The 21,648-nt window shown below is 37.3% G+C and overlaps 1 protein-coding gene across 2 annotated transcripts in view; it reads left to right on the forward strand.

Moving 5' to 3' along the window:
- LAMA2 (laminin subunit alpha 2) overlaps positions 1-21,648 on the forward strand; it is a 387,452-nt gene that overhangs the window by 310,254 nt on the left and 55,550 nt on the right. For both annotated transcript variants that reach the window (XM_075087596.1, XM_075087597.1), the window contains exons 38-42: positions 386-502; positions 1,861-2,024; positions 5,693-5,831; positions 12,114-12,216; positions 20,700-20,816. In XM_075087596.1, coding sequence (XP_074943697.1) covers positions 386-502; positions 1,861-2,024; positions 5,693-5,831; positions 12,114-12,216; positions 20,700-20,816 — 640 coding nt within the window. The remainder of the gene's footprint in view (positions 1-385; positions 503-1,860; positions 2,025-5,692; positions 5,832-12,113; positions 12,217-20,699; positions 20,817-21,648) is intronic.

Consider the following 21,648-nt stretch of genomic DNA (forward strand, 5'->3'; position numbering starts at 1 on the left):
TTGACAAATTTTGCCTTCATAGCCAGAGAAGGTACTTGTCAAAATGAGGAACTTGCACATCTGGGTAAAGATTAGGATTTCTAACTTCTTTCTGATTCGTTTTGCAATAGTACTACAGTCAGTTACCTCAGTTATAGAGCAACAAAAAGCCTACTATGTGGGAGGGGGATACAAAGCTGAGGACAGGAGGAGAAGGAAAACATATCTTACACTATATGTGCTTTATTGTTGTCACTATCTTTGTTCTGAAAGCTCAGAGAATTCCAGAAGTGGCATTTTGGCACGGTGACAAAATGCAGTCTTGTATTGGGATGCTGGTATTTGAACTGGCATCCCAGCTCTAATAAACAGCTCATATTTTTCTTTGTGTGAACACATCCTATAGAAAAAGAAGCAAGCTGTAGAAGATGGCAGACAAGATGTTGAGAAGAGCCTGCAGGAAGGGAATGATGCCCTTAATGAAGCCAACAAACTTGCAAATGAAATCAGCTTAGCTGCAGAGGTGAGTGTTTTATCATCCTTATCTGAGAGTTAGTACAACAAAGCATCATTATGGAAGCAAAATAGATACTTAAAGTAACACCTGATTTTTCTTTTTATTTATGAATGTTGGAATATTTGATTGGAAGAAATCATTTTTCCATTGCTGCATGGCAGAAAAGTAAATCTGGTATATAAAAATGAATAACTTTGAGATTTAAATGATTCGCTGGATTACACAAATAGCAAGCTTATAATTTTTCATGGGCTCTGCTTTCTTTTATAACTATCATATTGTGATTGCAGTACTGACTTTATCTTTAGAATTGCAGATACAGCAGATCCATTTACAATCTCACTGTGACTCTGTGATCTAGATGCAGATTTATCTGCACAAAAAATGTGTGTGCGTATCAGAAGGAAACTTCAGAAATAATTTGTTGCCTGTGGCAACAATTTTAAGTCTAGAGAGATCAGAGGGAGGGGAGGATTGCACTCTCATTTTACATAACGTTTCTGAAAATTCTGCCTTAAAAGTTTTATCAACAGAGTTTGAGGTCAGTGCCTTAGCTACAAAAAAATATATCTTGAAATATCATTGGTTCTGAAAATATTTCCATCTTGCAATGAAAATTGTTAAAATGAATTTAAAAATGCCTTTTGGAGAAATGGGAAAGAAAACACTTTGAGACAGCTTATTGGAAAAGGAATGGCAGGTATCCAAGAAGTATAGTTCTTACTAAGATACCTTAATAAGCAAAAATGCATTGGAGTCACTCAAGGGGTCCTGAAATATGAAACTTCTGTCCTTGGTTAGTTACTATTGTGGAATGTGGCAACAATTCAGTATAACTATGAATGCATCTTCATTTAGGAAAGAAGTCCAAATTAGAGTTCATAAGCTTTTAAACTGTGCAGCTCAACTGTAAAATAAAATCTTCTACTAAGCTCAAGAGAGGCAAGTAGCTCTTGGAATGCTGTTTGGTCACCCCTCTGCTCTCCAGTCCAGCCATTCCTTTATTCTTTCCATATACCATAGAATCATAGAATGTCCTGAGTTGGAAGGGACACACAAGGATCATCAAGTCCAACTCCCGTCCCTGCACAGGACAACCCCAAATTCACACCATATCTCTGAGGGCGTTGTCCAAGTGTTTCTTGAATAACATCAGGCTTGGTGCTGTGACTGCCTCCCAGGGGAGCCTGTTCCAGTGCTCCACCACCCTCTGTGGGAAGAACCTTTTCCTAATATTAGTTCCCTGAAGTCTTAATGCATGGGGAAGTTATGAGATAATATTCCACAAGGAAAATGTATGTATATAAAAGGCTACAGAAAGCTTGCATTCAGCCTCCTAAAGGCCTTTCTTTTGTCATTTTCAGTATGTTGAAGGCATTGCAGATAAGCTACAGCCAATGTCTGATCAGCTGAAGGATAAAACAGACGACTTATCACAAGAAATTCATGTCAGGATGCTTCCAGAAAAGGTGTTGCAAGCTGAGAACCATGCAGCCCAGCTGAATGAATCATCTGCAATACTGGATGGGTAAGGCAGCCATTCATTAGTAATGGTAAAATCATAAAGCAGGTTTGTAAAATTGCTTGACAGAACTTAAAGGGCATTCTTCTTAGACTTTGGCATCTGTCACTGGGAGTATACAGATAACCGCTATTCTATGAGTATGCAACTATCCAGTTGGTTGTGTGTGAACCTCTTGTAAACCGTTTCATACATCTTATGATGCTTATAGGCTGCATTACCTGCAAACAGTCACCTCAGATGCACTCTTACCACAGTTTAACTTATCATATGCTTATTTCTATGTTGTTGTAAAAAAAGACTGAACTTTGGCTAACAGAGTCCACTATGCGTTTTCACAAACATTTGTTAAAAACAAGCCATATTTTTATTTCTAAGATGACCGTTTTGGAAGGAGACCTTTATCATGGTGCTAATTTGTTTACTGTCAGAAATCCCCCATAGCAACAGACAGTAATCCCTCTAGTGGTTTCAAAACAGTCTCCCAAAATGAGTAGGTGTCATGGACCAAAATGCTTAAACCTAAGTACAGAAACTTCATTTTCTGTTTACCACTGTCACATTCCTAAATATAAGTGAGAATTGCAGTGCCCTTGGTTTATATGACCATAGCCCTTTCAGAAGTATGATACTTTATAAGTCATCGTGAATATAGTTTCCTGGAAAGAATAAAAAGTAAGGGTGGTTTTTGTTTTGTTTGGGAGTTGTTGGGGGTGTTTCTGGAGGAAAAGGTGTTTTATTGCATTTTTTGCATTTAAGAAAGCAAGCCATAAATAGTAAATGTAATTTGAAACAGTAATACTCAGAAATAGATCATTGATATTCTGCTTCTTGGACCTGTCCCAAGCATAGCTGCAGAATTTTTTTTTTTCTCAAAAGCACTGCATGAACAAAAAAGCGATATTATTCTTTTAACATCAACAATATGTTCCTTTTTTGCCGCTTACATCTTTTAGATCTACCTGAAGACTTTAATATCCCAAAGTCTTGTGAGCAGACACTTAACGCATTTTTCTTGCCAGCATCTGTAATTTTGAGGAAAAGGCACAGAATTATCTCTGATAAAGTGTCTGATACTTGTAAAATTACTGGCTTCATATACAGCGTAGTCACACTACTCTAGATATTCAGTCTCATTTATGTTTTGAGGAGTACATAAAATAATGATAGCTGTGGTTTTCTCAGTAAAAAAGATTTGAAGGGCTCTATTTCCAGAAAAGCGTGGCTTTTGTAAATGCTCTGTGCACTGTCTGATTAGGACACATCAGTTTTGTGGTACATCTCCAGGCCTAAAGTAGGTGACTAGTGTCACATCGAACCACAGTACTGAATTTAGATATAAATATCCAAATAAATGGAAAGTTGGCTTGGAGGAACTAAGAAGCAGAAAAGAATATTTTGCTTCCTTAATGAAATGTTGGCAAGACATATTTTGAGACAGAGGTATTTAACCATGCTAAATAGACTTTTTTATGGGTGTGTTCCTGTGCCTTCTGTCTTAACACAGTTGACAGCTCCGCCTTAGAGAGCTTAGGGTAGTGTTTAAAGTCATATTCACTGTGGTATATCAGTACCATGTATACTTCTATCTGATCTGGACATCAACCTCGGTTTCTCAAGATATACTGTAAAAAATGCAGAATCAAAGACATTAAAAATTATATCTAAAAGCAAATTGCTCAAAATTAAAATTTTTAATGTGGTTAGATATATGATTTCAAAAGACAAAAAATACCATGGTGCTATGTAATCCTGCATCAGGATAAAGCTGTTTACTTCATGCACTGACATTAAACAGTGACATTTTACAGGAATACACAGCCTCTACCTGTCTTACAAATTCAAAAATATATCTGTCTTCACAACTGGCACTTGGGTGTCTTTCAGTTAATACTAAATTTGCTGAAAAGTACCATTTCATCTTACAGGAGAAATTGAGGGAGAACCCTTTCTCTCCAATCACCCCCTAAGGCTTCAAATAGTATATTGATTGAAGGTGAAGATGTTCTCTTGAGTGTTAGAATGTGGAACAGTTCATTAATTTAACCTAGAAAAAAATGTTATTTTTCCCATATAGAAGGAAGTATTAGTGTAGGCTTCTCCCTTATGGGTAATCGCCTGCTGATGAGTAAATACCATTGGTCTTTAGCAAATTCAGTTCAGTTCCTTCCTAACCAGAAGGGATTTGAACCATATTTCTAAGCAGTACTTGAGCTACTAGCTAGACAGCTATTCAGGGCTGCACATTTCTCTAACAGAGCATCACAAAAACTTACTCTAGCCTAGTGAGCTCCATCTGTAGTTGAGGAATGGGATATGCTTTTCCAGGAGTGATGCAGAGGCAGCTCAGTCATGCTGTTTCTGCAGTAGCCTAAAGGGAATCTCTCTCCCTCTATTAACTACATGTGGAGTCCACGGAGTATACCTTCTGTCCCCTTTGCCTTTCCTGTTGCATTTTGTAGAACTCATTAAATACTCATTGAAGTGAGGATTGGAGCCCAGCTGTCCCCAGAGAACAGGTTAATTACTAGGTCAGAGAATGAATTTATCTTTCTTCCACACACACTGTCTCAATGACTAAGTATTTTATACAAGCTGGAACAGGTCCAGCAAGAGTAATCCCTGCCTCCCTTATATTACCATATACCTTGATGGCTAGAACATTTACCAGAGAAGCAAAAATCCAAGTTGAAATCCATTCTTGTCCAGTTCAAGCAGGGATTTTAGCTCATTTACCATTTATTCAGGAAAAGCATCATAGGCATCAGGCATAATGTATTCTGAGAGAGATTTCTTCAAGTTAATTTTGTAGGTGCAGTACTTCTTTGTAGAAATTTTTTGCATATATCATAGAAAGAGAGTGCAAGAAAAGTGATTTCCCCAGCTTCCTGGCTAGAAATTCCCCTGAAAGGGGGTTAGCTGAGCTCCAGTCCCTGTGCCAGGATATATTATTTGTTTATAATTACCTTTTAATCTAATTATAGTTATTGGAAGGGAGTATTTTATGTAAATGGAACACCCCATTCAATAGGAAGCATTATTGGTTATGGTTTTCATTTTGGTCAGTGAAATTAACATTTAGTATTTGGTTTAGACAGTGACATCTCCTCCAAACCCAGCACCTCCCTGATTTAGGTGTATCTGCTCAAGCAGGGGGGTTGGATGAGATGATCCCCAGAGATCCCTTCCAACCCCTACCATTCTGTGATTCTGTGATTTCTGTGTTTGGCAGCCAGACCAAGAAATTAGTTGTTAATAGATTTTACTTTAAAACATGACTGTGATGATGCCTCCACGTTCATACAGTGCAAAATTCATTGACTTGCCTGGCTCAACGCATAATCTGTAAATTCACATTATAAATATATGTTATCTGTATTATAGCATTAAGCACTACACTATCTTTTCTCAGTGTCTCATCCATTTTTATCTCACAGAACCTCCTTTTCTAACAAACATTGGTTTTTATGTCTTTTTGCCAGATGAAATGTAAATTCCATTAAACACATGATGCCAGAACTCCTGAAAACTCAAGTGTAGCATTGCTCTCTAAAGAAATGCCTTAGAAATAGCCTTAGAAATACAGGCTTTTGGGTTTGAAAAAGTAGGATCCTATGTTCTGTTGAGCTCTGATAGCAGGTTTAATGGTGTGTTTACTTTTCCCATCCCAACAGAATCCTTGCTGAAGCCAAAAACCTCTCTTTCAATGCCACACTTGCTTTCAATGCTTATACTAACATCAAGGATTACACAGATGAAGCTGAAAAAGTTGCCAAGAAAGCCAAGGCTTTTGCAAATGAAGCTATGCAAGCGGTAAGAAAAAACAAGTAAACTGGGAAGAACGCTTAGATTTTCTGTGGATCTCTGCTACACCTTATATCAGATTCATGTTTTGCCATCTTATGACTTTATTTAGAGACTCCTGCCACCATAGATTCTCGTGTTGAGAACAGAAAGCTATGCCCGTCAGAGCTACATGTATCTTCAAACTACATCCCCATTTGTTCCTAACTCCTGTTCCTTATTTTTCTTTCCCTTTTTGTTTACTGTGCCTCCTCCATCTGCCTCCTGCCTTTCAATCTCTGTCTATGGCTTAAGCCAACAGGTGCTGCAGGAGAGCTTTGAGTCAGGAGTGTAGATCATTTGATACTCAGTAAAGCCAGTTATATTTAACTAATGTTTTGCACACATCTAAAGAACTCCATACCTTAATTAACTCTTCAACCTCTAGTTCCATGAAAATGCTCAGGGGCACTTCTCTGCACATAGGATGAACCGTGTGCACCTAGCAGAAGTCTAGAAATGGAGAATTGTAGGAGGGGAGCAGAAAGTTTTATTCACAGACACCGTACAGCTTCTTTTGTGAACTCTGCCATTTTTCGCAGAGAAGTCTTATTGTCCCTATGAGGTACTGCATGCAAATTTTCAGAGGAAATTGAGAGAACTTTTAAAAATAAGATTGTAAGGTAAAGCCAGCTCTCCAGCCTGAGTCATAACGAGGAACTTGGCTTCTTAATGCGTATACTGTGAGCAGAAAATGTTCTGAGCATAGCCAGAATTATTTTTTATGTCAAATATCAGAGGAGTTAACAGCTAATTTGTGGAAGTTGGTCAGAGGGCAACTAACATACACTTCACAGGCACACAGAAACATGAGGAAATAACAGTATAATATGAAATTGCAAGACCCTATATTTGATACAGTAACATATAGATGAACAGAAGCAACTTGTAGTTACAGCACTCGTACATGAATAAAGGTAGCTTGCGGAGAGCTACTTCAGTCAAATGGATTATGAGAATAGCAAAAGCAATCACATGCTGTAAAGGCCTGTGTTTAGGAGAGAGATAAAGTGATGTAGCCACTGCACAAGATTTTAAATATTTTTAGGCTGTTTACATTGTCAACTTCTATTTCAAATAACATTAATTACTATATTTCTCTCTTGATGAAAAAATTTCACCTCACGCATTAGTATGCACTAGTTCTCTGTAAATAGCTATTTGTTTCACTGGAACTCCTGATTACACTGCAGAAGTAAATAAAGAGCTGTGGATTTTTTTCCCTTCTCATTAGGATTTAATACAGATAGCTATCTTTTGCTCCTCTGATGACTCGCAGTGAGAGAGGCAGGCAGCTCTTTCAAGGATTGAATAGGAAAAAAAGACTCATACAGCAGTCAAGAAACAAAGCAAGGAATTACAGTATGGCTACAAAAGTATATCTCAGATGGGAAACCGCCTGATTATACCATGGAGAGAAGGTGAATACATAATTTGAAAGGGATGGAGGTGAAGATGGACAATATGATGTAAATAGAGGCAAGTGAGTAGCAAGGAAAGAGACTAAGATATTATTAAGGTGAGGTTTTAAGCATCTCCATTGCATCTATTCATTAGAGGGAATTCATTTGTTTTTCGTTATGAGCTGTATATGTGTAACAGGGATCTATCTGATGAAGAATAAAATGGAGGGAGCTGCCGCCTTTTAAATGTAATTGACTTGATATAGAGTAGAGGTAATCAAATTGCTGTGGAGCAAGGTAGAATTTAACCATTATTTGGTAAATGATCACGTGAGGATTTCAGGACAGATTTAAAAAATTTGTTACTTTTGAAGTTCAGTCATCATTTTGCTATTCTATTTTTTATAATTTTATGCAAAGGCTGTTGACTGTTTGCTCATCCTAAGTGAAGAGCTTAACCGCTAACCAGGTAAATCAGGCTCCCTCTTTCTGCAGGCCCTAAGGAATGTACTTTTAGTTGACCTTCAGAACGAGAGCAGAAGGGCACCCTCACTCAGAGCTGACTGGAGCATTGTGGTTCAAGAACAATCCTAGAAGGCAGCATTTGTGGATTTGAGCCCCCCTAGACTGAGAGCCCCTAGAAACTGTGTCCCCTCCTTCCTGAGAAGGTGCTCTTTGGGACCTGTGTAGAAGAGAGAGATCATGCCTTTCCCCTCCTTTTGAAAGATGGAGCCATGTTCTCTTCTTTATGAGGGCAGTTGTTGGTGCCTATCTTCTGTAAAAGTCTAGGATCTCCAGATGCTAGCAGATAATGGAGAAAAGGAATGAAGCTCACATGTATCCCGGGGCCTAGCCTTTCCCATTGACCAATTATAATGTTGGGGCAGGGGGAGGAGAGATGGTAGGGACTACTACTACTAGAGATGGTAGGGACAGGACTGAGTTTTAGATTCCACCCTGTACATCACTGGAATAAATAATTTACAGAAACCTTAGTGATATATCAGTGGTTTTTGTATTTTGGTTTGTAATGGGAAAATTACTTTGTTTTCAAATTAAGCTAATGTTCCTAAAAGCAAGAATGAAAACATGCTTAAAATCCATATCGTGATTACAGGAAGCCTGATAAATGACTGGGAAAAAATGTATTAAAAATATGACAGAAAAATTCCTCCTGAGCTTTTTATGATGGATTTGCTCTCCCCTTTAAAAGCAAAATAAATTTATCACAAAAGAGAAATCTCTAGCATTCAAGCAGCTTCAACATCCCATTACTTAGCCAAGTCAGTAACTGACTGAAGAGAGGAGTCATATTAACAGATCCAGCCTGTGTCTCACAGATCAGAATCATAGTTTTACAATACATCTTGAAAAAGTGTGATTATTCTTAGGCTGTTTAGAGAGGTCTTCTTATAGGATAGTAACTGAAAACACAGGTGACATGTTAGGTGCTTCGGGTCCTAATTCCTTTTGACTTTGTAGTGGTACCCCAACAGTTATATTGGGTGTCTGGGTTTCCTTATGTGGTAACGGCATAAAGCTGCCTAGCCACCCTCCTTGTGAGGACATCCTGAGGTGCAAGTCATTCATAACATTTCGATACTGCAGAATGCTCCGCTATCTTCAGGACTGGTAAAAGTGAGAGTAGCCCTAACTCTTCCATAGGTGAAAACTTCCCAGAATATAAGTGTATGTGAAAAGAAAATAACTTAAGAATAAGGCAGAACTATTTTTTACTGATGTGAATTAGCATTTAGGTCTATAAAATACCTTGTACTTGTGGAAGTTCAAGTACGTGATCCTCAAAACTATCCCAGTGCATTTACATCCACGCTTGGAGCTGTACCTCTGCATGTGACCAAAATCACCAACATGCCAGCAGGTTTGGGCAACATGGTGCCTACTTCATGTTTGCATCCATTCGTGAAACCTCAGGAAAAAATCCTTTCTCCAAAGTCCCCAGCAATTCTCGGTCTGATATATGTTCAGACCGTGCCCACATGCACTCTTGGGGGAGTCTTCACAGAATGCTGTGACTATGGCTGATCTTATTCAAACTTGCAGTGTGTAGCACATTTCCCGGTCAATGTGATAAATCAGTGATTCACACAATCATCCCTGGGAGATATAGGGAGATTTCCTCCATCCCAGAAGATGCCATAACCCACCAGGCTAAGGGCTGAACTGAAATCTTTCAGCCACGCCTGCGGAGCTGGGCTGTTTGACAAAAACAGCGTTCCAAGATTCACTGAAATACCAGAAAAAGGAAGACAGAGGAGATATTGTTCCTAAATTATTTCCTTACCTAAAATTATCTTCTAATTATCAATTCATAGAGGTTTTCTGTAATCTGGTAGATGTTTTTCTTTTGCTGTTAGACTTTATTAAAACTTTTGCTAGCCCATGGATAGGAAAAATCCAGACCATTAAGGATGATGTATAGTTTCAGTGACAGCATTTTTTATGATAGTATTATAACAGCACTTATGCCTCTAAACCATGATTAAGATTGCAATGTTTGGATACACAGTGAGATCCCATTTCTGCCACAAGATGCTACAAGCAGTCAAGCTGCACAGAGTTTGCATGGGGAGGGTAGGGGACATGAAGGAAGGCACAGGGTGAGGAAGGTGCTATCCTCAGGTTATGGACACTCTGGAGGAGACAGAATTAAAACAAATTAGATTCCTGAGACCCTGCAATTTTCCAATATATCTTGAACCAAAATCTTTTCTTACTTTTTTTTTCCTTTTTTTACAGCAGGTTTCCCAATTTAGAAAATAATATCAAAGACCCTTGGCTGTCAGTCTTATTAAATCATAAAGCGGTTCATCATGGCCCAGGCTTGCTACAAGCACAAAAACTCACCTCACACAAAGGCAGAAAATGTTTAGTTTTTTCATTATTGACTTCATCATAACCAAACGTCTCATGAGCCACAAGAAAAGCTAGCAAAAAAAAAGTATGTTTGACATCAGATGTCTTTCACTATTATTTTAAAACAAATATAAAATAAAACTTTTAATCAGTACAAGTGTATTTGTCTCTGAAGGGGCTTTTCTAGTATTAACTTTATGCTGAAATCTGTTTCTGACTAATTGTCAGCACATGCCCAGTTATTGTCCCTGGTTCGATGGACAACTTCATTTTGCATTGTAAATCTGGCCTTCCAACTTCATCGTATTGAATATAAACTGCTTTAACAGCCAGTCAACCATGCCTAGTTATTTAATAATAATAACAATCATTATTTTTGAAGTCCATGGCCACAGAGTGATCATACCCTGGGTTTGGTTGCTAATAGGAAAAGGAATATAAAAGTATTATCTGATTTGACAGGTGCATCTGCCACAAAATCTGGCCAAACATTCTTCCTTCAGGAGCAATCTTTTGCTTAATTGGATAGTCTTTTTTTTTTCCTGGGTTTATATGGATTTTTCTATTACCAATGCTACTTGCATGTGATAAAGAAAAATCTATAATAAACTAATTTTGTTAATATTTCAAATATGTAGTTTCTGTTGATGTTGAAAGGAATTTGTGTACTCAATATTTCAAGTGAGCTTGGAAATGTGGCAGTCATGTGGGCCATACTTCTTAAAATCACTTAGCCTATGATGAAAGCTAAGCAGACATTTACATCCCATATGAATACAAGGAATCTTTAAAAGCTAATCGCTGTGACATGGCAACATATGTCGTGAGATATCCCACAACAAAAAACTTGGTTCTGAATTTTCCAAATACCCAAAGCACTCCCTAAGATTTTTAAAAGAAAAAGAAATGGGCAATTCCAGTGTATGGTTTTCACAGTGTTGTAGCAAAACAACGAAGATTCAGTAGTATGTGAAATATCACCTCTGGGTTTGCTCATTATATAAATAATGAATAGCAATAACAACTGTGTCATTTAATTGACACATAGTTAATTTTTGGGTATCTGTATCTGCCCTGGAAAATGAAAAGTAGCTGCTTCCTAATTACATACTAGTTACAAGGCTATGACCCATGACTAATATAGAATGTTATCTGGCTGTCAGGAGTATTCTCAAAGAAATGTATTCAGTATGATGTGTGACCTGAGTTCAGTCTTACAAAATTGAACAGTGAGTGGTTCAGAACCTAGAGCATTTCCTACCAACTAAAAATACTAATCTAATTTGGAAAAATCATTCTATCTATTGATCAATCTCTGCACTGAAGATACAGATGGTTGTTTTTCAAAAGAAAGATCTTTAAGTAGCATGGTATGATGGACGATCGTTATTTAGTAATAAAAGTCATTCAGTCTAACTGCAGTTTGCCTTTCTTTTTAAACTCTATTTCTTTTGGATCATATTTTCTTTACTGGCCTAGCAATTACAGTTCTTGAATTTAACCACAGAGGCATCTCTATTATCGATATTAGAATTTGGATCACCAGATCCAGTCTGGCTTCTAAAGGTATTGTAGCTGCTGTTAGGGAGAAATACTGTAATGCATGGTGTTATGTCAGTAGATGGAGGGAGAAACCCATATTCAAGCTGAAATATATTCTTGTTTGTTTGTTTTAGACAAAGTTTTCCTCCTAGATTCAAACCTGTTTCTCTAACACTATAACATTTTCTCTTCTTATTAAAGCCATCACTGGTATTCCAAAGGAGATCTGGCTTCCCATAAAAACAAAAGGAAAAGAATTAGGGATTTTTTTTTTTGGTCTGTTGTTGACCAAAATAACAGCAATGGGATATAATTCAGAGCACATGGATGTTCACTTAAAATTTAGATGACTGTTCACTTATTTCATCTTCATATATCTTTTATGACTTCAGATTTTCCTGTATGTATAACCCTGCTTCTTTGTCTACAGACATCCGGTCCTCAAGGATCATTGAAGGATGGTGCCAAGAGTTCTCTTCAGAAAAGCTTCAGGGTCCTTAATGAAGCCAAGATGTTAGAAAATCATGTTAAAGGTATGTGCAGTATATGTCATTTGGGGCCATTAAATACAAGAAAAACATTGGGAGACTGCTATGCTTACAGTATGAAGAAGTCACATCAGTAGAAAAAAGTATAATTCATTATCTGATTTGAAATTGAACAATATACCAGTGAAAAAGATGCTTCTGGTTTGGGTCCAGGTATTATGCAGGGTAGCTTGTCCCTCTGTCTGTTTCTTGGTCAGAAAGGGTGAGGAGGTTGAAGCCTTGATCGTCTCTTGCTAACTACAGTAAGGGCAAGAGTAAGTGTGGAGGAGAGAGGGATGGAAATACTGGTTCTGATTTACTAAATGCTGTAGCAGAAAATTAGTACAAAAACCAGCCCGGCATTAAATTTTTATTCTTGTCAATGCAGAAGCAGGGTTTGCAATGCCAGTCAGAGATACCACATCTCTTCAGGATGTTTGTGGGATTGTGGCAGAAAAGGAAAGCATGGGGAGGTAGTATGAAGATGTTTGCCAAACAAAGAGTAAAAGAGTAATGGGAGGGAATTGCTAAGTGTTTTCTCAAAAAAAAAGAAAAAAAAAAGAAACTAAAAACAGGTCTCTAGAGAAAAATTACTATTTTCACACATACAAATAAAAATATTTGTTCGTTTCTGAAGCATACATAAACGTCTAAATGCAGCTCAAATCATAAAGTTTGTAAATTCCAAACCAAATACTTTGGTTTCCTAGTAAAAAAAAAAAAAACATTTTTCATTTCTAGTCAATGTTTTCCACTGGGAAAAAAAACTATGTGGTTTGGTGAAATGTAAAAGCTGGTAATTCATGTCAGACTGTGCCTGTAAAGTCCTTAATATTTTCTCATTGATAAATGGGACTGTTATTGGTGAATGCCATAGTATGAGAAGATAGGACAGTAGTCAGTATGGACACATACAAGGTGTTTCATGCCCATGTGAATAATCAGCTGCAGAAGTACAGGGTGAGGAACCATTGTCTGGGTAGCACTTCTCTAGAACGAGAGTAAAGAGAAGCATGGTTCATGTCCTGGTTAGAGGTAGAAAAGGCAGATATCACAGAGGAATGCATGAATAGGAGCATGGTTTTCCAAAACACATGAAATAATCCTTCCACCCTGTTCAGGTTTCCTAGTGCTAGTTACTGACTACAGTCCTGGTCACTGAACTTCATGAGGGCTGAGGTGTTTTGCAGACAGTCGTGAAGAGATCATGAAGACATCATTGGAGATCTAGGGGGGGAGGGATGAGAAAGATTGAAACAATTTAAATTTGTAGACTGAAAAAGAGACAATTGAGTAGGGACTTAATATTCTTCAGTTATGTCAAGGTTTCTCCAAAGAAGATGGAACTAACATGTATGAAATGCACTGATACATATCACACACTAGGCAAATCTTCCTTGTAGTTAAAACACAGAAGTACTGGAATTCATTACTGAGGAGATATGGAGATTCAACCTTTGAAAATCTTTGAAAAACAGCTTAGACAAACATCAGTGAGGAATGACTGTTGGTCAGAAGGAGAAAAATGATCTTTGGACAAACATCTGTTCTGAGCCCATGATTCAATGATCTTCTGATCATCGCAACCAAAAGCATTTTATTTCTTGCATCTTTATCCAGACAGATTGTTTTATAGGTCCTCTAAGAAAATACTTACTGCAGCACTAATGAAACATCTGTTTAACAGTACTCAACACTTCTTTCTCCACAGCAGTCTTAGAAAGGAACTGAAAAAATAATTCATTTCAACTAAACCTGAGGGAAAATAAGCATGATACAGTTATCCACTTTCAAGTAGGCCAACACTGAGTTTCACACATCTGCCTTTGTGAAAAATATTAAACATTACTGCTTTAAGTGCTTTGTTTTTACATATGACAAAGAAAGCAACTTAGGACCATACAGTGTTTGTGCCATTGGTATAGTAAAGTCTGAGAGGAGGATCAATTAACTGAGTCCTCCGTACAATCGTTGTGAAGGTCCTTCATCCAAATACTGAGTAATATTTTGATTAGTCTAGGCAGGATAAGTTCGAGTTGATAACTTTGTGGTTTATTCCAAGTTAGTACACTGTAATCCCCTCCCTTTTGTAATTTGAAATTTTGTTGTGTATATTTTGAGAAGCTTGTGTCCAGTCACTGTAGTTTTTAAAAAATTCTTTCATACTAGATACATTGTAGTTTAGTCTGATTCGATTGGCTGAAGCTGCAATAGTGTTAACCTGGAGTTAACCACAAGGATGGGAGAAGCATAGCACTTGAAAAACTGTATGAGAAGACAGATTTAAGGCTTGGAAGAAATAAAGTTGAGGAGAGAACAACAGCTATGATATGAAAATTTTTGCTCATCATAGGATCTGAAAATCAAGATGGATTTTTTTGTTTGTTTCATGCATCAGAACTAGAAAAATCACACACAGTAAATATGTGAGGTTGAGATTGAAACTGCTTGTCACAGAGATCATGCCTGAAGCCTCCCTGTCATGCTAGAGTAGTTAAAATACGTTTTATTAGAAACAAGACACATTTTTGTAATAGAGCCCAGTCTTTCAGGTTTGAACATACAAAATTTTCGTTGGCCTCCTGGGAGATGCATTCCAAAAAGTACACAGCATGAAGGATGCAATCCATACATCTTAGGGTGATCTTTTGGCTATTACTATACTTCAGTTTAGCTTTGGCAGCTCTAGGATTTCCAGCTGCAAAACTAGTTAACAAGTAAACAAAATGTTTAATAAGGTCATAAAGCATAATGTTTCATAAGGTCATTAATTACATTTCACTGTCATACACTGTTTGGAGGTTAAAAACATCATTATTTTTTTGTAGCAGCTCTGAGGAAAAAAAATGTGTCTGCAGTTACTAGTAAATCTTGGATGTATACTTAGGGTGTTCTTTATTGCAACTCTTTACTGCCAGATTCAGTACAGATTTAGGGCTGGAGGGGCATGTTTCAGTAAATACGTTACAGAAAATCACAAAATTATGAGGGGAGGCCAGTGTGCAGTTTAAGTAGCACGGCTGAAGTAGAACGAATAGGGATGGTGTTAGTGCCCCTTTCTGGAATGCAAACTGCTGCAGTTTGCCATGGCTAGTGTATAGGAAACACTAAAACAGCAGCACTGTCTCTTCCATGCCGCAGCGTTCCTCTGAGCAGGTGAGGCCACAGAGTGGAGTCCATAGCTTTGTGCTCCCCAGGCAGTTACATCAGAGTAATCATGTATTCCACATAGCACAGTTCCCTATTTTCAAGGACAAAATAAAATAATGTCTATACTTAGATATATGTCAATTCCATGTGCCCACAACACTGTCCAATCTAACCCTGAGAAAAGATGTATTACAACCTCAATAAGACATTACTTCAGAGATTTTTGGAAAAAGTATGTTATTCTCCAGTTTTACACCAGTGAAAATTTAAGTTGATAACAGTTTCATAATTCAGAAGTGAAGGTCTAAACAGTCTAAAGATTCATAAAGCAATCCTAATGCGAGCAGGGACCAGTACTTAAAAGGCACGTATTAGATCTTTGTCTTTGTTCTTGTCCCATACTGAAGGGTAATGAGATGGAGCTTTCTTAATGCCTTCTGATATGTCCTAGATTTAAAGTGCTTCATACAGACAAATATTCTGAACTTTTCTCAATACGCCTTTTTGCATCTGATAAAACAAGGCCATGCCCCACAGCGTGACCCACAGAGATCAGTGAATGTTGTGCCCAGAATGCAGATGCATAAGAATAAAATGTAATGACCGATTTCTTTCTTACCCCACCCCTCTTTTGCTACAAAGGGGTGATGTTATTAGTATTATAAGCATAATCCCATCTGGATGTGTTGGTGTTTCCAGGATAGAAAGTGAGAATTGAGTGTAAAACTAATAGCATGATATTTTCTTGATTCTTACAAAGCCACCCTGTTCAGAGACTCGTCTGGAAGTGCAGGGTGGATGATAGGCGCTCTATAAAGGCCTGGTAGACAGAAGTAATCATTAGTTTAAAATTTCTCTGCACTACAGGTAGTACATTAGTTAAAGTAATGAAGACCTGTAAGCCACTCAACTAATATACACTCCAGAAATCCAGGCTGGTCTCTGATGGAGGTGGGAGTATTTTCATGCTACATTATGACATTTCCCTGATTTGTGGCCAATTACCCTAGTTATAAAACGGCTGTTAATCACAGAAATGTTTTATATTACCACCAAAAACTGCTGAAACAGTCCTTACAAAGCAAAGCTTCTGACAGAAGCTATTAAAATGGAGATTTAGTCATTTCTCTCTCCGTGGTGCTAGGAGTTAGAAGGAATAAGCCTGGTGGGAGAAGCAAAATCTGTATGTAGTGCTCTGGCTGGCTAAGAAGGAGTTCTGAAATTTTGGCTACAAATGAGTGAATGCTGCTGCCTGCCAGCTTCATTCTCTCTGTGCCTTGAGGGATTTTCAGTTTGCCAGGAGCAATTTTTCTTCCTTATAATTTTGAATTTACTGTTTTAAAAATATACTTGCCCCAGTGCAGATTTGAGGCTCTATACAGGCTTTGTCAAAACTGATCAATGAAAAGCGAAAATAAGATGTATAAACTACTTTTCAGCTGGAGACTGGTGTCAGGTGGCTACTGAAATTCAACTCATGGCATTTCTTTTACTTAAGAATTGACAAGTTGAGGGGGACTTGTCTTGGCTGACAACATGTCAATATTTTTAGCTAAAGCATTTTCCAGAAGGTAGGCACAGCTAAATCCCTTGTTTGTGTATTCTCCTCTGCTTTGTTTTTTTGCTGATCTGCATATTGCATTCAGCAAATTATTGCATCAGTTTGATGACCAACATAATATTCATACAAAAACTGCAGTCAGTGCTGAAAGTAGTCTTTTTAAAAAGTTAACCAACATTAGCTGCATTTCTTTAGTTATATCTCTTTCCTCTGTTTGTTCCTAATGCTGATTTCTAAGTCTTGCTTGTTTTAGGGGAAAAATATTTAGCTTGTGACCCATCTTCCTCTTTATAGAATGAGACTCTGGGGAGCAAGAATGGTGTTTGGAAGAAGCAGAACAAAGATAACAGAAAGGAATGTGCTTCATTTGTCAGTATCCAATCAATAAAAACAGCTGCATATGTTGCTCCTTGGTAGATTTCCACCTTTATTCTGGTTTGGAGTATATGCGTTGAGTAGCATAGCCCCGTGTCCCTTCTTGGACAGTCTCTCATGGAAAACTGTATTTGGTCATACTATCAGAACACATCTGTTTCCACTAACATTGCAATGGTGGCACATCATCAGTAATGAACCAGTGTCACATATATATGTGTTCTGCAGGCACTCATAAATACTTGTCTCTTGTAAAAATAGATCACTGTGTATAAACAGTAATTAACTAAGTTCTTAAGTGCGTTCTTAATGAAAAATATGAGTGTAGGGATTTTTTTATTATTATTTTCATTTGACTTATTTCAGTTTGTTCACTTGGAGGAAAAAGGGATGATGCTTTATTCTGTAATGCTATGTTTAACCATGGAAATATAAGCAGAAATGGAAAATCTTTGTTCATGTTAACCAAGCCAGAAAAACTAAAGGCCCATACCTGCAAAGTCCTTCAGGACCCTACTTACCCTTTAGGATTTAGTTTGAGTGAGGCATGGATAGTTTTGCTGATTTGAACAATAAACAGTGCATTGATTGGCATCCTGTGCCGTCTCCATGCAGAGCTAATCAAGTGGAAACAGGATTGAAATTTCTCAGGATACTCCTCAACCTACACTTTAATGTGAATTGATAGTGCCTGACATCTTTCAGTGCAGACCCACTAGCATCTTCCAAGTCAGATAAGCTATCTAGTTTGGAAAAATTTAGATTCTAGCTGCCTGTATTTTGTCTAGCCTCTATGGTTAACTGGAGGATCTCAGGCCTTCAAATCATAGCTCCAGTATTTTCATAAATGCTAATAATTAAAGGGTAGGGAAGATCTGAAGTGAAGTCAGTTCAGTTCGTGATTCATATGCAAAATCAGTGTTTAGCGAAAAGGCCATCTGGATTACAGGATGGGAAGTTACTTCAAAATACAACTTCATGTTACTATCTCTGTGCAAAATGAACAATTTCCTTGAAAAGCTGGCATGGGCCTTAGTATCTCCTCACATCTCTCTGTGTAAAAGCCTCCCTCAAGGCACTTATTTATGGCTATATTATTATATTTTTAAAAACACAGTTAAAATGTATTCGACGAATTAAAAGAAAGAATATTACACAGGTGGAGTCTTTCATTTTTAGGTGTTCAATTTCAGGAGTTGTAGGGAAACTTCTCTTATTAAAATCCATAAAAATCGGTTTGCTGCTATGGTTACAAAGCTGAAAACAGAAGTCTAGAAACATGATTCTTCAGAAATATAATGGGGGGATAATTAGCATAATGTTGGATCTGTCAGAGTAAAGAGGAGAAAAAGAAATAATTTAAGACTATGCAACAAAGTTAGTACACCACCACTGGAAATGAATCAAATATCGCAGAAATACTAACACACTTTATAAGCACTAACATTCCAAAAGGCACCAGAGACACCTAGGAAATATCAGGCAGACCATAATTCAGAATTAAGTGGAGGAAATTAAAACAGTTTTGTTGGTATTACTGCTTAACAAGAAATTAACTCAGATAAAGTCTCAGGGCATTTAAGACCAGAATCTCATTAGTTCGTCGTAATTTAGCAACATCACATTACCAGTAGCCTCATTCATCAGTGGAGACAAAACCTGTCATTTAAAAATAAAGGTGTTTTTGAGGGGAAGAGTGATCTTAAAATTTATATGATTCTTCCCAACTTTAGCCTTTACTCTCCTCCTACAAATCACACAAATGTCCCATTCCGCTGCAGGACATTTTGCAGGAAGGAAGGCTTACCTCCAGGCACTCCTGCAGTCCTGTGTGTTGCTCTAATTTAAATAAAGCAAACAGAGTTCTTCCTGAATGACATTTCAAAGAGTCTAACAACAAAAGTGTGATTCTCATTTAAATTCCATGTGCTATTTCAGTCTTGCTATAGTCTTGGAAAACTTAGTTAATGATTCTTGTAGGTAATATATGTTTTGTTGGATTTTTCTCATTATGAATTGCTTGTTGCCCATCTAGTTTTAGGAAGCCTTACATTTTAGAATTTGTGGAATGTGAACCACAACCCTTCATTTTAATCCATTATTCTGTTTATTCTCTCACAAAAGGGTTACAGCCCTGATGCTGTTGGAGATGCTGGAGTACCAATGATAGATCTAAATACTGCCTCTTAATAAAAAGAGATGCTTTTTGTTTTTGACAAGTATGTGACTATAATTCACTGAAAAACCTAATCTCCAGTGTGTTTTCCTATCCCAGTATCTACTTGGATAACTATCCAAAAACTAGGTTTTTATTTTCAATAACCTGTCACATATCTGAAGATCACAATCATAATTTGTATCATGGACTCCATTTCTCAAATCATTCTCCTCTTCCTGTTATCAAGCACGGTGATGTTGAAGTAGTTTCCCAATAGGGCATGCTTTAAGGTAAGAAATTACCAGCTGTCTCTTCCAAAGACTTCCATATTCATATGAAGAAATTATGAAAAATGCCCCCTAAGATAGTAGTTTAAGCATTAACTGGCATTTTCGCTGTCAAACTTTACCTCTAAATTTTGAAAAAATGTCTGTTTAAATAGCCATAAAGCTTAGCTGGAATCTCACTTTGGAGAGTTTGAAAAATTATTGCTATGTAAAGGATAACATCAGTTTCATCTGTAATGTACAGGATATGACACGCCTGTGCCTTTGATTTCTACTAGTTCTTCTGTTTAAGCAAATTCTTAGCTTTGAGTTTTATCTACTAGGCGGGGTTTTTTCAAAAAAAATTGAGTATGTTTATTTCATAATAACCTGTTGTTAGTGTAATCTCCTCCTATTGATAATCAATGCTAGGGTGATCTCATGTTTTCTTCAGATGTTATGTCAACATTGGTTAACTTTGAGAAAATCCAAGAGAACTGGGCTCTGGTCAGTCTAATTGCAACAGTAAGCTGGCCTAATTGATCTTGCTTCTTTCACATTCCATTCAACTCATTCATCCAAGACAATGTCATTAGTAGCTTAATCTAGGAATCAAAGCTATGTCTAAACATCACACTTGTTGAATCAATCAGTGGGTCATTGTGTGAATTTGCATAAACCATACCATCTGTGATTGTTATTTGTTTCTTTCCTCTGTACACCTTAGGAAAAGCCTTGATAAATCCACAACAGTGCAAGGAACTCAAGCATCTAGACACCATGAAAGTAGGGAACTTAAAGAAACAGAGGAAGATTATCAATGAACCCTACAACCAGTTTCACTGCTCTTCCTCGTTTGCACAGTATAATGTCTTAATGATAAATGGCTTGTTTGTTATTATGCGTTTTAAATTATGTGCAAAGAAAGGATAGTGGAAACAAAGAGTTAAAACTTCTGCACTATGTGCACTTTTTATAGAAAAGGGGGATAACCTGGACAGCATGCAGAACAGGCTGAAAGATGCTGATGAGAAGAATTCCATTCTCCTGAGAGCTCTGAATGAAACCTTTGGAAAGCTGTCAGCCATTCCCAATGGTAAGCTGGAAAAGTGCTGCAACACTTAACTCATCCCCGCTCATTTTCCATTTTCCATTTTCCATCCCCCCTCATTTTCATTTCATTTTCCATCATTTAACATGTTTGATTAATCTTTGCCTGTGTCCATACTGTGTCCACTTTGGCCATTGGCCGCTGTAATAAGATGAAGATGAGCAATGTGGGAGAGAACTGAACTGAAAACAGATACCTGGTGTCTGCTTGTGTTTAGGCATGGTAAAAGGTACCACCCTGCTGCACTTTGCAAAAGGTTTCAGAAAAAAAAAAAAATTATGATGGCAGAAATTATGATACAATCTGAGACAAGTAGTCTTTTTTTTAAATATGAAAAGTCTATTTAATGAACCATTATAATTCAACCAGTATAATTTAACCCAAGAAGAATAAAGACTTACTGCCTTTACCGAAAAAGCAGCACGAAATTTTCTGGGTTTTGTCGTACCTTTCGACCATGCTCTCATTGATTTATGCTGCAGTATCATTTGCAGTCATTGTTTGGTGTTGTATATCTTTTTTAGACTGTGGATTGCTTAGAACTGGAACTGGCTTTCCTCAATGAACTCTGAAATGCTATGCACATTTGTAGTTCTATATAGTCAAAAAAGATTTTTAAAAAATCTGTTATACTCATTAATATCCCAGAATCCTAAGATGTTAGCTACTTTGTGTTGTGATAGCAAGAGACAGGGAGCCACAACGTAGTTTCATTATAATGGACAGTGATAAACTGAACGTTTGTTTCAGAAAATAAAGGTTTTTATCAATGTAATTTGCTACGACTCATTCTCCAGTGAGCACTTTATAAACTAAA

This window comes from Phalacrocorax aristotelis, chromosome 3 (assembly GCF_949628215.1).
Source record: "Phalacrocorax aristotelis chromosome 3, bGulAri2.1, whole genome shotgun sequence".
In the NCBI taxonomy this organism is placed as follows: domain Eukaryota; kingdom Metazoa; phylum Chordata; class Aves; order Suliformes; family Phalacrocoracidae; genus Phalacrocorax; species Phalacrocorax aristotelis.